This window comes from Peromyscus maniculatus, chromosome 8, assembly GCF_049852395.1.
Source record: "Peromyscus maniculatus bairdii isolate BWxNUB_F1_BW_parent chromosome 8, HU_Pman_BW_mat_3.1, whole genome shotgun sequence".
In the NCBI taxonomy this organism is placed as follows: domain Eukaryota; kingdom Metazoa; phylum Chordata; class Mammalia; order Rodentia; family Cricetidae; genus Peromyscus; species Peromyscus maniculatus.
This window is the reverse complement of record NC_134859.1, coordinates 71,805,590-71,819,390: the sequence shown is the minus strand read 5'-3', so window position 1 is coordinate 71,819,390 and position 13,801 is coordinate 71,805,590. Positions and strand designations below refer to the sequence as shown.

Here is a 13,801-nt window from a genome sequence, read left to right as displayed (position 1 = left end):
TATGACTTTAAAAAAATGGTGACACAACTGCCTGCAACTCTAGTCCCAGAGGATCTGATAGCCTTGTCTGACTCTACAGGCACCAGGTCCACAAGTGGTAAACATACATGCATGCAGACAAAATACCCATACAAATAAATAAATAAAATGTTAAACAACTTAAAGTAATAGGGTCAGTAAGATGGTTCAGTGAATAAGGGTGCTTGCCATGCAAGCCAAGTGACCTAAGTTCATCTCAAGACCACAGAAAAGTGGAAAGAGAGGACCAGAGAATTGGCATGGCTGTTAAGAGTGCACGTTGTTCCTGCAGAGAGCCTGAGTTTATTTCCCAGCACCCATGTTGGGTGGCTCACAAGCACCTGTAACTTAAGCTCCAGGGTATCCCATGCCCTCTTCTAGACTCCAAGGGGCACCTGTTCTCATGTGTACAAATCCACATAGATAAATATGCGCACAATTTTTTTAAAGTCATAAAAATTGGAAGCTGAAGAGATAGTGGTTAAGAGTGTGTATTGTTCTTCCAGAGAACCTGATTCACTTCCCAGTACCCATACCAGGCAGTGTACAACTGCCTGTAGCTCCTACTCCAGGAGACCTGACATCTCTGGCCTCTGGTCACATATGTGACACATATGTGGTATGCATGCGCACGCGCGCGCGCGCACACACACACACACACACACACACACACACACACACGATTCAAAATACTTTTTTTTTAGTAATAAAAAAGGAGAGATTCAACTTTACAGAGTTGTCCTAACCTCCACACACACTTATGTACACACACATTAATAATTTAAGTTAAAAATAAAAAGATAATAGATCAAGTTACTGGATTAAATGAAAATATTTTTTTAAAGATTCATTTATTTATTATGTATACAGTATTCTGCCTACACACCAGAAGAGGGCACCAAATCAAATTACAGATGGTTGTGAGCCACCATGTGGTTGCTGGGAATTGAATTCAGGACCTCGGGATGAACAACAGCCAGTGCTCTTAACCTCTGAGCCATCTCTCCAGCCCATAAATGATGTTAGTTCTCTTAAAATTTACTCAGAAATTTGATGCACAATCCCAATAAAAATACTAAATGTGGTATGCATTCTTTTTATAATTTTTTTCCATTTTATTTTATGTGCATGGGTGTGTTTTGCCTATATGTATTCTTCGCACCATGTGCATGCAGTGACCAAAGAGGGCATTGGCTTCTTCGTGTGTGCATTCTTGTGTGTATATGTCTTTAGAAACCGAATCTGGCATTTGGAAAATAAAAAGCACTGAGAGGAGCTGCATAGGTGGTAGTTACTGACTTGAAAATGCACGTTAATACCTGTAACTTGGCAGCCTGCCTCATCAGCTCTCTTCTCTTGTTTGTACATATAGATGAGGACAGAACTGTATTTCCTGTCATCTCAGAAGAATCGCCCCAGTCTCTTTGGAATGCCACTGATTGTGCCTTGTACTGTGCATACCCGGAAAAAAGATCTCTATGATGCAGTTTGGATTCAAGTATCTCGATTGGCCAGTCCTCTCCCACCTCAAGAAGCTAGTAACCATGCACAGGATTGGTAGGTTCTGAGAATAAGCCAAGTCCTATGATTTCTTAATACTAAGAATAACTTCTATGAATATGTTGTGATATAGAAGACCTATTTATCAACTAACTATCCTAATGTCTATGATTTTTTTAAATTTTTGTTTGTTTGTTTGTTTGTTTTTGGGTTTTTCGAGACAGGGTTTCTCTGTGTAGCTTTGCGCCTTTCCTGGGACTCACTTGGTAGCCCAGGCTGGCCTCGAACTCACAGAGATCCGCCTGCCTCTGCCTCCCGAGTGCTGGGATTAAAGGCGTGCGCCACCACCGCCCGGTTGTTTGTTTTTTTAAGACAGGGTTTCTCTGTGTAGCTCTGGCTGTCCTGGAACTCACTCTGTAGACCAGGATGACCTCAAACTTACAGAGATCTGCCTGCCTCTGCCCTCTAAGTGCTAGGATTAAAGGTGTGCACCACTGCTACCTGTGATTTTTTTTTTTCATTCTTTATTCTCACCTAAATCCCTCCTGAAATGCTTTAAGTAATGTCCTTGTCTTCTCTTGTTGCAAAAGTCATGTATCATCTCAGTCTTCTGAAATTTAGAATGAGAGTGAACGTGTACAGATCTAAAAATGCACTCTGAAAAAGACTGATGCCATAACATGGTTCAGTTGGGTTGTGTCCATACTGTGCCTTATCAACAGGAAGTCATTTCATAAACCTAGGTAGAGATGGCGAACCTTTCTTGTTTTCTGTGTGCTCTTCTACTACGGTTCTGTGGGATCAGTAAATGTTTCCCTTTGGGAGTTTGTGTCTTCTATCGAAGTTGAGTGCATCCCGTTTTCTTGCTCGTGTGGCAATGAGAAGTAGCTTCTGTGATAACAGAATAAAAAAAGTTATGTTTCCTATGATAGAGGGTCCTGTGATGATTAAGATAAGAGGTTAGGGTAAGTCTTCAACCTGCAGATAATTCATAAGCAAATTCACTAATGGGGAAGGGGGAGAACAAGGGAATCTGTGACTGTTATGTAGAACTGAATAGTATTGTAAAATAAAATAAATAAAAAAAATATACAAAAAAAATTAACTAATGGATGTTTGGTTTTAGTAGAAGTGATATTTGGGTAGGATTAAACTTGAAAAGGACTGCTGGGTGAAGACTTTCCCCTGGATTTGCTACTGGACTGGGTATGGATTTTGAGAAAAAGGATAGGTTTCCAGCATGAGCAGTTTTGTGACTGATCATGTCCTTTTTCTGAAATGAGAAATTCAAGAAGGAACAGGTTTTGGCAAGAAGGCCAGGAATACAAGTTAAATTCAAGATAGCTATTGTGCATGTAGGAAGTGGATTTGAATGTCCTTTGCTGGAAATACAGGTGTCACCAACAAGTAGATATTTACAGTCCTAAGGTGAGGGACTGTTACTTAAGAGAATGTTAGATAGAAAAATGCCCAAGACCTAATTCCTGATGTATTTCAACATCAGAGCTTCAGAAAGGAAAGAAAAGAAGCAGCCAGTAATGTCTAACCAATCAAGACTGAATGGTCACATGCCTTTAATACCAACACTTGGGAGGCAGAGGCAGAAGGATCTCTGTGATTTCTAGGACAGCCAAGACTACATAGAGAGACCCTGTCTCCAGTAAACAAACAGAAGGAATGAATGGTCAACCAGAGGAAAATACCAATTTTTTCAAGTCAGAGAGACTGAGTAAGAGGAGGACTGAACACTGCCTACTGTGTTAATCCCACTGAACAAGAGTAAAAATAGCTGACCCAAATTTTTTTAGTCAAATTATGCGAGCTTTATTTTTTGTCAGACAGGGCTGTCTCCCTAAAGTGTGACTTGAGAAAATAGTCTTCAACACAGGAGCAAGTGGGGTTTGTATTAACCCCAAAAATGCAAGGCTAGGAAGTTTTCAAGGGTTGGGGGATTTCCAGATGAATTTTGGTTATATACAAACTTGGATGAACATTTCAAAATTAATTGGTAGAACATCTTTTCAGGGCAGAGATCAGAGTATAGGATGTGGAACATGTCAAATTCCAGAAAATGGGTCAAGACCTGGTCAAATTTAAGTTCTACATAAAACAGGAATGAACTTACCTTGACCTTGTAATAAGATGGCTTCTGACCTTAAGATGGAGTCAGGCTGGTTCATCACCTGCACTTCATAAAACGGTCTACATTGATCTTGTGAAGTCTTTAGTAGTATGAGTGGAAACATGGAGGGAAGAGTGGGTTAAAGAAAAAATACTTCAGACGTTAAAATTTAGATACCAAGTTTGTCTTTTGCAAGTAGACACTGAACTATTTATAACCAAAATTACTAAATGCCTCTGATGTCCATCAAGTGAATTTAGTGGATCACAGTGGCCAAAAGGTTGAAACAACTCAAATGTCCATCAGATAACGGATAAACAAAATGTGCTATATATAATACAGTATTACTTACATCCAAAGTAAGGAACCACTGATACATGCTATGACATGAACGAAGCTTGAAAACCTTTATACTAAATGGAATAAACCAGACACAAAGGTGTAAGTAGAGCTGGAAAGATGGCTCAGCAGTATTGATCCTCAGAACACACATTGTAAAAAGAGAACTGACTCCCTCAAGTTGTCCTCCATATGTATGCCGTGACATGCATATACACATACCCATAAATAAAATGTAATACAATTTTAAGAACAAATACTGTATAATTTTGATTTTTTTTTTTCTTCTCCTTTTCCTTTTTGAGATAGGGTCTCACCAAATAGCTCTGATTATCCTGGAACTCACTATATATACAAAACTGACCTCAAATTCTCAGAGCTCTGTCTGCCTCTGCTTCCTAAGTGCTGGGATTAAAGATATGTGCCACTATGACCGAATGGTTTTGCTCTTCAAAAGTGTCTGTAAGAAAATACATAAAGACAGAAAACCAAGAACCAGGTTCTAGGGGAGTTGAAGAGGTTTAGCTACAAATACCTGTGATAACCAGATTTTAAAGGGAATGTTTGTTTTGGCTCATACTTCTGGGTTGGTCTTAGTTCATAATCATTGGCCTCACTGTTTTGCACCACCTGTGGCAAGGTATATCTTGTTGGGGAATGTGCAGTTGAACAACCAGCTTGTTTCAAGGTAGCCAAGAAACAGGAAACAAAGGACCAAGACCCCAGTTCACTTCAGGGACATGTTCCCAGTGACCTAACTTACTCTACTAGGCCCATACTCCTAAAGGTTCCTCCACCACTCAGTAATACCTCAGGCTGGGAACCAGGCCTTCAACATTTGGTCCATTAGGGGGCTTTGAACATCCCAACTGAAACTAAGCCTAGGAATTCATTCCCATAATCCAAGTTGCTCCCCAGGGTAAGGTAGTAGGATAGCAATTTTAAGACCTTCCTCTACTAGAATGAGTTTGCAGCTAACCTGAACAACTTAGTATGATATCCTATTTCCAGATGAAAAATGAAAGGAAGCTTAGGGATATAACTCAGTGATCTAGTACCAGCCTAGCATGCACAACACCCTAGGTTTAATCCCTAGTATTGAAAAATTGTGTATCCAACTGTAACAAGGAAGAAGGGTGTTATATTAGCTCAGTATCTGCTCCATCCCCTCTTAGGATGCTGATTGGTTTTCTCTGTCCCTTTCTTTGGATGCCTTGGTTGCTATTCTCTTGCTTTGAACATGCCAATGCACAACCAGGTCCATCGGTAATCATTTGGGTTATACAGAAAGAGCTCCTGTGCCACAAAAGCTTCCCAGATCCTAAATAGGCTGTTAAGTACGTGTCCCTTGCATTGCTCACCACCACCACCACCACCACCACCCAAGCTTCATGATTATAATTAATAAGAAGGTTTGTCTGAAGCTTTTTAGGGGGTCATGTTTTTCCTTAATACCTCTACCCCAGAGCTACACCTGTAGTCCAGGAGTTGTATATATTTAAGGTACACAACTTGATATTTTGCTTCTTGTTTAGGCAAGGATTAGTAGATTTTGTTAGAGAACTTTGGAGAACTCAAAAGGCACAATTGGGGGCTGGAGAGATGGCTCAGAAGTTAAGAACACTGGTTGTTCTTCCAGAGGTCATGAGTTCAATTCCCAGAGACCACTCGGTGGCTGACAACCATCTGTAATGAGATCTGGTATACATAATAAATACATAAATCTTTTTTTAAAGGCATAATTGTTCTGTTTTTTAAAGTTAATTTTAAAGATAGTGTATAGCTTTAAGAAAGATAGGGAAAAGGGTACTACAACTGGGAATCTAAGCTGGGTAGTGATAAGTTCCAGGACAGCTGGGCTGTACAGAGAAAATCCTGTCTCAAAAAGCAAATAAATAGATAGACAGACAGACAGACAATGTGGACTATAATTGAGTGGTTGAGGATGTAACTCAGTTGGGTGAGGGCTTGCCTAGCATACAAAAGACCCAGGATTCCCGCCTCCACATTACCTAAACCAGGTGTAGTGGTACACACCTGTAATCTCAGCTTTGGAGAGGTGTGGGCAGGAGGACCACAAGTTCAAAGTCATCCTCAGCCACATGGTGTGAGACCAGCCTGGGATACTTGACTCTCTTTCAAAAAAAGAAAAAAGTTAAAGTAGAAAGAGGAAGACCTGTGCAGTCTAGTATGTGCTAGTATGTGTGACCAGATTCAGATGGTCCAGCCTGGCTGGTTGAAGGCTGTGTTTGATGGGTTAGGATGAGCATCATGGAACTATTAGCATGGGCACACTGCTGTGGAAAGTGAACCTTCTCCAAGATAAGCTTAAGAGCTCTCAAACCAGACATGCTTCTTAGACTGTGTTTTCTTCTTCCAGTGATGACAGCATGGGCTATCAGTACCCATTCACCCTCCGAGTTGTTCAGAAAGATGGAAATTCCTGTGCCTGGTGCCCATGGTATAGGTAAAAGTCGCCTTCTATACAACAAGGCTCAGTAGACTCAGTTTCAAACGTAGTACTTTTTTATAAGATTCCTTTATCTAGAATGCAATCGTGAATAATGAGAAGCTTGAGATAAACTTGAGAATTATCCATCTCTTCTTTGTAAATTCCAGAGTACAAATTTGCTTCCCAGACATGTAATTTTACAGATTTCACTCCACCCCAAATTAATAATGAGTGATAAACATTTTTATTCTAAACTTTCTTTTTTTCTTTGGTCCTTTTTAATTTTTTATTTGATGTGCAGTGGTGTGAGGGTGTCAGATCCCTTGAAACTGGAGTCATAGAAAGTTATGAACTGCCATTTAGGTGCTAGGAATTGAACCTGGGTCCTCTAGGAGAGCAGCCAGTGCTCTCAGCTGCTGAGCCGTCTCTCCAGCCCCTTTTTGGTCCTTCTTAAATGCAGCCTCACTGTGTTGCCCAGTCTGATCTCAAACTCCAGGGCTCAAGTGACCCTCTTCAGCCTCCTGAGTTGTGACTACAGTCATGCACACATGGCTATTATTAGTCCAAATGTTCTTTCTAAGGTAGTAGGACATAATCGGTTTACTAACCCTGCTAGTCATCTTTCCTGGGGTTTTACAAGAGTTTGATGGGTCATTGCTGTTACAGCAGGGACAGTATCTGATCTTTCTGAAGTCAGCTTTTAGAAAATTGTAATAGTCATAATAACAAACCAAGTCTCATAGGTATTAGAGCCCTTGCACCTGCTTCTATAAATTTTGTATACATATTTACTTAAGGTGCTAGTTTACAAAAAGATGAGCTTACAGCATTGTAGAAATGAATTTATAATTTCTTTCAAGTCAGTTTATGTCAAATAGCAGCTAGTTTCTGTATCATTTTACTTGCCATGAAACTCTTTCTATATGTTAGCAACTGTTAAGTGATTTTTAAAATCAAAGCCTTGAAGTTATAAACATGATTCCTGAAATTATTATTGACTTTTACTGCTGCATTTATCAGATGCTGAAGTTAGAATCTGACAAACTATGAAGCTAGGAGAAATATTAAAGAGTAATTTCTAATTGAGAAAATTTTAATTCATCTGTGAATGCTTTCCCCTTTTAGATTTTGCAGAGGCTGTAAAATTGATTGTGGAGAAGACAGAGCTTTCATTGGAAATGCCTGTATTGCTGTGGATTGGGACCCTACAGCTCTTCACCTCCGCTATCAAACATCACAGGAAAGAGTGAGTGACGGGCCAAGGGGTGGTGGTTTTATATGGGAAGTGTTTCCCATCTTAACTCTATCATAACAAACTAAAATTGGAAAAACAACTAGTGGCACTCTTTGTGGTGCTTGATATACTGGCATGTTTGCTTGGCTTTTTTTCCCCCTCAACTTCTAGAATCAGTTATATTGGGGAATTAATTTCAGAAATACTAATCTTGTAACAAAACAGTGCATTTAAGAAGTTATAGGGGATGCTAGAGAAATGGTTCAACCGTTAAGAATACCTCTATTCTTGCAGAGGACCTAGGTTTGATTTCCAGCACCCATATGCCAGCTAATAGCAGGAGTCTGCAACTCCTCTTCTAGAGGATGCAGTGCCCTCTTCTGGCCTCCAAGGGCACTGCATGTACATAGTACTCAGGCCTACATGCAGACTGAAAGCCAATCAATACACATAAGTAAAAAATAAACAAATCTTTTTTTAAAAAATTAAGATTTTAAAAGGAAGTTATAAGAGCTAGAGAGATGACTCAGCAGTTAAGAGTATTTGTGGCTCTCACAGAGAACCTGGATAACAACCCCTAGTAACACCAGCTCCAAGCCATCTGGTGCCCTCTTAGGGCCTCTGTGCAGAAACTCACACAGAGAAACACTTAACACATAAATAGATAATTTTTTAAATTATTATTATCATTATTATTATTAATAGAATCTGTTAGGTAATGTACATCTCTAATTCCACCACTGGAGGTAAGGCAGGAGAATTGTCGTAAGTTCCAGGCCAGCCTGGAACCACATAGTAATGACCCTTATCTCAAAAAAACTTTCTGATTTGTGTTTGTTTGAGTCAGGTTCTCACTATGTAAGCCACCTGGCCTCATAGTCACAGAGATGGAGAGATCTCCCTGCCTCTGCTGGATTAAAGCTGTGTACCACCACTCCTGGCTCAAGAAACTTAAAAGAAAGACTCTCCTAGACTAGGGATAGTGCTCAATAACAGAAGACTTCCTAGCATGTTCAGGACCCTAGATTAAATCCCCAGCATCTAAGAAGAAAAGGAAAACCCAGAAAGAGTTTAGTAGAGAAGTAAACAGAATCAAAGAAGTTTCTAACAGATTGTAGTAGGTTTATTATATGCTTCTTAATTTGTCAGAAATTTCCTTTATTTATAAAAAGCATTCTCTTTAGATAAGTTAATAGTAGTGACTGACTTGTCTGGCTTTTTATTTTTATTACATTTATTTATTTCTTGGCGAGGCACATCTATGTAGATGTCAGAGAACAACTTGAGAAGAGTGGCTCCCTCCTGCCATGTGAGTCTCGGGATCAAACTCAGGTCCTCTGGCTTGGCAGCAAGCCCTCTTATTTTCTGAGCCATCTCACCAGCTTCACTTTTCTGACTTTTTATGCTGTTGAGAAATGGGATGGCTACCAATTCAAGACCTTCTTCCCTGTCTAGATCCCCAAATATACCACTACAAACCCAGCTCTTTGTAGCTAAGAATGGATATACTGTGGACTCTTATTTGTTTTGTTTGAGACAGGGTTTCTTTGTATATCCCTGGCTGTCCTGGAACTAACTCTGTAAACCAGGCTGGCCTCGAACTCATAGAGTTCCCATTGCTGGAATTAAAGCATACACTGTCACTGCCTGTTATACTGTAGACTCTTGCCAAACAAAACATCTCTAGGCTTGTCTGAGCATGGTAATAGACGTCTATAATCCTAGCACTGGAGATGGAAGCAGGAGGATCAGGCGTTCAAAGCCTGGACTGAATACACAGTAAGTTCAAGGCCAGCCAGGGTTGTCTCAAAACGGGCAGAGGAAGAAAAATACCATTAGGCTAAAAGCACAGGAAAATATGAAAAGATATTCTAGGTCATGCTCACTGTAGCAAGGCATTTCAGAAACTTAGTCATGCTTTCTTTGAATAAGGAAAATTTTAGCAATTGATAGACTTCTAAGTCTTTGTGAGCACAACTTATAACAGGACATTATTCTGACAAAACAGTCCTATCTAAGACAAGGAATTACTTAGCTCTCTCTACCTCTTCCCCTTTTGAACAAGCCTGTTGTCCAGTCTGAGAAGGACATCCACTTACAGGAAGAGCCAGCACATAACCTGTCATTCTCACCCACGTCCACGTTCAGTGATGCATTACACAGTGGGAACGCTGGAGCTAATGAGTTATCTTATCTTGCTGGGGAATGGAAACATGACTAATCTGGGCTCTTACTAAATGTGATTCCTGGCCCTGCTTAGAGGGTCATATAAAGGAACTAGGTACACAGTTAAGAGTATTACTCATTTGCTTTATATTTTTATTTCAATGATTTCCCATCTAGGAATTTTCCTTGGAAAATAGTATTCTGTTCACCATATATCATTTTTTAAAATAGTAAATAATTAGAAATATGTTTATCCCATATTAGAAGTATGGTTAAAATGTGGTATATTCATTACATAAATTATTATGTAGTCACTGAAAATAATGATTACTAATTTTTACTACATAACAAGATACCAAGGTTTTAATTTTGTAAAAAAATGTTAATTTTTTTTTAATTATTGGTAATTTCATACATGTATACAATATATTGTTACTGGTGGTTTCCTTTTGTTAAGGATAAAGGGCCACTGAGATGGCTCGGCAGATAAGGACCCTTAACAGCCAAGTCTGACAACCCAAATTCAATCCCCAGAACCCATGTGGTAAAAGGGAGAGAGCTGATTCTCTCAAATTATCCTCTGACTGACACACATATTGTGGCACATGCACATACATACACATACTACTAAAAAATAAACAAAGCAAGGAAATTCGTTTTAAATGAATGTGAAAGGCCAGGCAGGCATAGTTCTGTACACTTTGTTTGTTTGTTTGTTTCAGACAGCGTTTCTCTGTGTAGTTTTGGTGCCTGTCCTGGATGTCAGTCTGTAGAGCAGACTGACCTCGAACTCACAGAGATCTGCCTCCAGCACTAGGGAGGCAGAGACAGGCAGATCTCTGAATTCAAGGCCAACTTGATCTACATGGAGAGTTCCAGTCCAACCAGAACTACACATGAGATTCTGTCTCAAAAAATTTTAATTTATATATATATATATATATATATATATATATACATACATATATATATGTATGTATGTATGTATGTGTATATATATATATATATATTATAACACACATATTATACATATGGGGCCATAGAGACGGCTCGGTGATTAAGCACATTGTAGTACTATTTCAGAGGACCCAGGCTCTGGCTCACAACCTAACTCCAACTCCAGGAGATCCAGCAAACTCTCTTGGACTCTACAGGCAGCTCCACACGTGCACATTCCTCCACACAAGCATACACATACACATAATTAAAAATAAAAATAAAGCAATAAAAATATATAAAATATTTCAGCTGAGCATGGTGGCACACGCCTTTAATCCCAGCACTCAGGAGGCAGAGGCAAGCTGGTCTTTGTGAGTTTGAGGCCAGCCTGGTCTACAGAGCGAGTTCCAGGACTGTCAGGGCTGTTACACAGAGAGACCCTGTCTCAAAAAAAACAAAAACAAACAAAAAGATTTCTATATTTTTATAATTTGGAAGAGGGTGTTTATAAATAATACATTGTCTGAATAGTAGTAGAGGATCTAACCATGGATCCCAGGAGGTAAAAAAAAAATTAAGGGAAATTGTATTGATAAATTTAATTATTGTCAGTCCACAAAAAATGTTTTTATCAGTCTTTTAGTCCCCACCTAACTTTATAGTCCATGGTAGTCCCCCCCCAAAAAAAAAAAAAACAAAAATAAAATCATCATTCTTTACTACTATATTGTAGCATGCCATAAAACATCCCTGATGAAGTAAATAGACATGAAATTTTACTAGTTATGAAAAGTGAGACATCATTGTGTTTTATACACTTCTGTTTTTGCGAAGCTGACAGCTGTGATATAAGGTGGTTTTATAGTGTAAGTTCAAGGGCCAGCTTCAGGTGTGACTCCTCAGTAGCTGTCTACTTTGGTCTTATTTTGTCTGTTTGCTTTGAGACAGGGTCTCTCATTTGTTGATCTGAAATTCACCAATTAGGCTAGGCTAGTTTGCTGTGGAGCTCCAAGGATCTGTCCTTTTGCCTTCCCAGCCCTTGAGCTTGCAAGCACATGTCACCACACTCAGGCTTTTGTTTTCGTTTTTTGAGGACTTGAACTCAAGTTCTCATGTGAACACATGGCTGACACATGATCAGCACTTTACTAACTAAGCCAGCTCCCCAGCCTGATACATTTTTTTGTTTTGTTTTGTTGAGACCTGATCTTACTATGTAGCCCAGGTTAGTCTTAATGTAGTGATCCTCCCACCTCAGCCTCCTGAGTGCTAGGATTATAGGTGTGTATATCCAGCCAACATGTTTCCTCAGCATATCCACTTTTCCTTAAGATGACCAGTTCAAAGGATACTGAGAGAGCTAGCCATGGTAGCACACGCTCATAATATTAGTACTCAGGAAGTTTAAACAGGAGGATCAGGAGTATGAGGCCACCTGGCTACCTAGGGTGGTCAATGCCCACCTGAACTACATAGCAAGTCCCTGTCACAAAGAAACAGAGACATACTGAGAGAGATTGTTAGTGCTTTATTATTACCAATTTTGTTTTCAGAGTCAGTGACCCAAACAAAATTCCCCTTTAGCCAGGTGATGGTGGCGCACACCTTTAATCCCAGCTCAGGAGGCAGAGGAGGCAGGCATATCTCTGAGTTCAAGGCCAGCCTGGTCTACATAATGAGTTCCAGGACAGCCAGGGCTACACAGAGAAACCCTGTCTCATTAAAAAAAAAAAAAAAAAAACAACCCAACTTTGATTGTCTAATGAACTCTAACCTTGATAGTTTATTGGCATACTTGACAGCCTGTGACTCAGCTACCTCCTTTGTAGGGAAAAAGTTTCACTTGAAAACCTGCAGTAAATGAAATAGGCTAAAATGTGCCAAGCAGTCCAGTGTTCCCAAGAGTTTCAAGTAAAGCAAATAGCTCCTCAGGGGAAGATAAGCAGTTCACCTGTGGAGGAGAGGGGTACCAAGTGGAGTAGTGAACACTGGGATCTTTGAAGAAGCAAGAATTGTGGGGACTGTAGTCCAGGCTCTGCCTGGAAAGAAAAATGTCAGTATTCATATGTGAAGTCTCCATATCACTGATGGCATGCCTTCTCATACATAGTAGAGACAGTTAAGTCTCATCTCCATGGTTATTGATTGCTTGTTGGGTTGTAGGCATGAATATGAGATTGGGGGAGAAAATCTTTCACTATTGCCTTCTTGGCCCTTCCTTCTTTCATTCTCCTCTGACCTACTACACCCCTTCCCACTCCCTTTATGCTCTTTTTGTTTGTGCTTGGTTTTTTTCTTTATGATGCTAGAGATTGAAGCCAGAGCCTCAGAACACCCTAGGCAAACACCCTAGTGCCGATTTACATTCGAAGCCTTGGCTCTCTCTATTCTCATCCTTAACTCCTTCTTGTTCCAACGTCTATTTATCATACTGGTTACCTGGACCCCATTGTTTTGGCCAGAAATTAGAGATTGTATCAACAAATGTATGCTCTTTTAAAGCTTGCTCTTCATTTTGTTGCCATCACAGATAGAAGTACTTCCATTTAACTGAGGCAGCTCAGTGGTAGAGTACTTGCCTAGCCTGCATAAGGGATTTAATCCACTTCACCCTCCTATACCCTCCTCCAAAACACAGTCATGAAACATATAATGATGACATCTAGTATTCTGATAAGTCTGTTACATATGTTGATATGCAAATGAGTTACATATTAGGGTTTAATGCCTAGCATATTGTATTCTTTTTTAGGGGAGGAGGGGTTGAGACAGTTTCTCTGTATAGCCCTGGCTGTCCTACTCACTCTGTAGCCCAGGCTGGCGTTGAACTCACAAAGATCTGCGTGCCTCTGCCTCCTGAGTGCTAGGATTAAAGGTGTGCACCACCAACTCTGGGCTGTGTTCCCAGATGAGCTTTTCTGGATCTTTTCTTATTTCATCCACCTGTTTCCATATTATTTCTCCTAACTCTGTCATGTGCAGTATTCTAATGCTGTCTTTCTGCCTGAAGTAGAAATTACTTACTGCTCTT

General features: G+C 39.8%; 1 protein-coding gene across 2 annotated transcripts in view; it reads left to right on the top strand.

The window, feature by feature from the left end:
* The window catches only part of Usp32 (ubiquitin specific peptidase 32), a 157,617-nt gene that overhangs the window by 131,010 nt on the left and 12,806 nt on the right, over nucleotides 1–13,801 (top strand). For both annotated transcript variants that reach the window (XM_006983183.4, XM_016001732.3), the window contains exons 27-29: nucleotides 1,391–1,575; nucleotides 6,360–6,446; nucleotides 7,557–7,677. In XM_006983183.4, coding sequence (XP_006983245.1) covers nucleotides 1,391–1,575; nucleotides 6,360–6,446; nucleotides 7,557–7,677 — 393 coding nt within the window. The remainder of the gene's footprint in view (nucleotides 1–1,390; nucleotides 1,576–6,359; nucleotides 6,447–7,556; nucleotides 7,678–13,801) is intronic.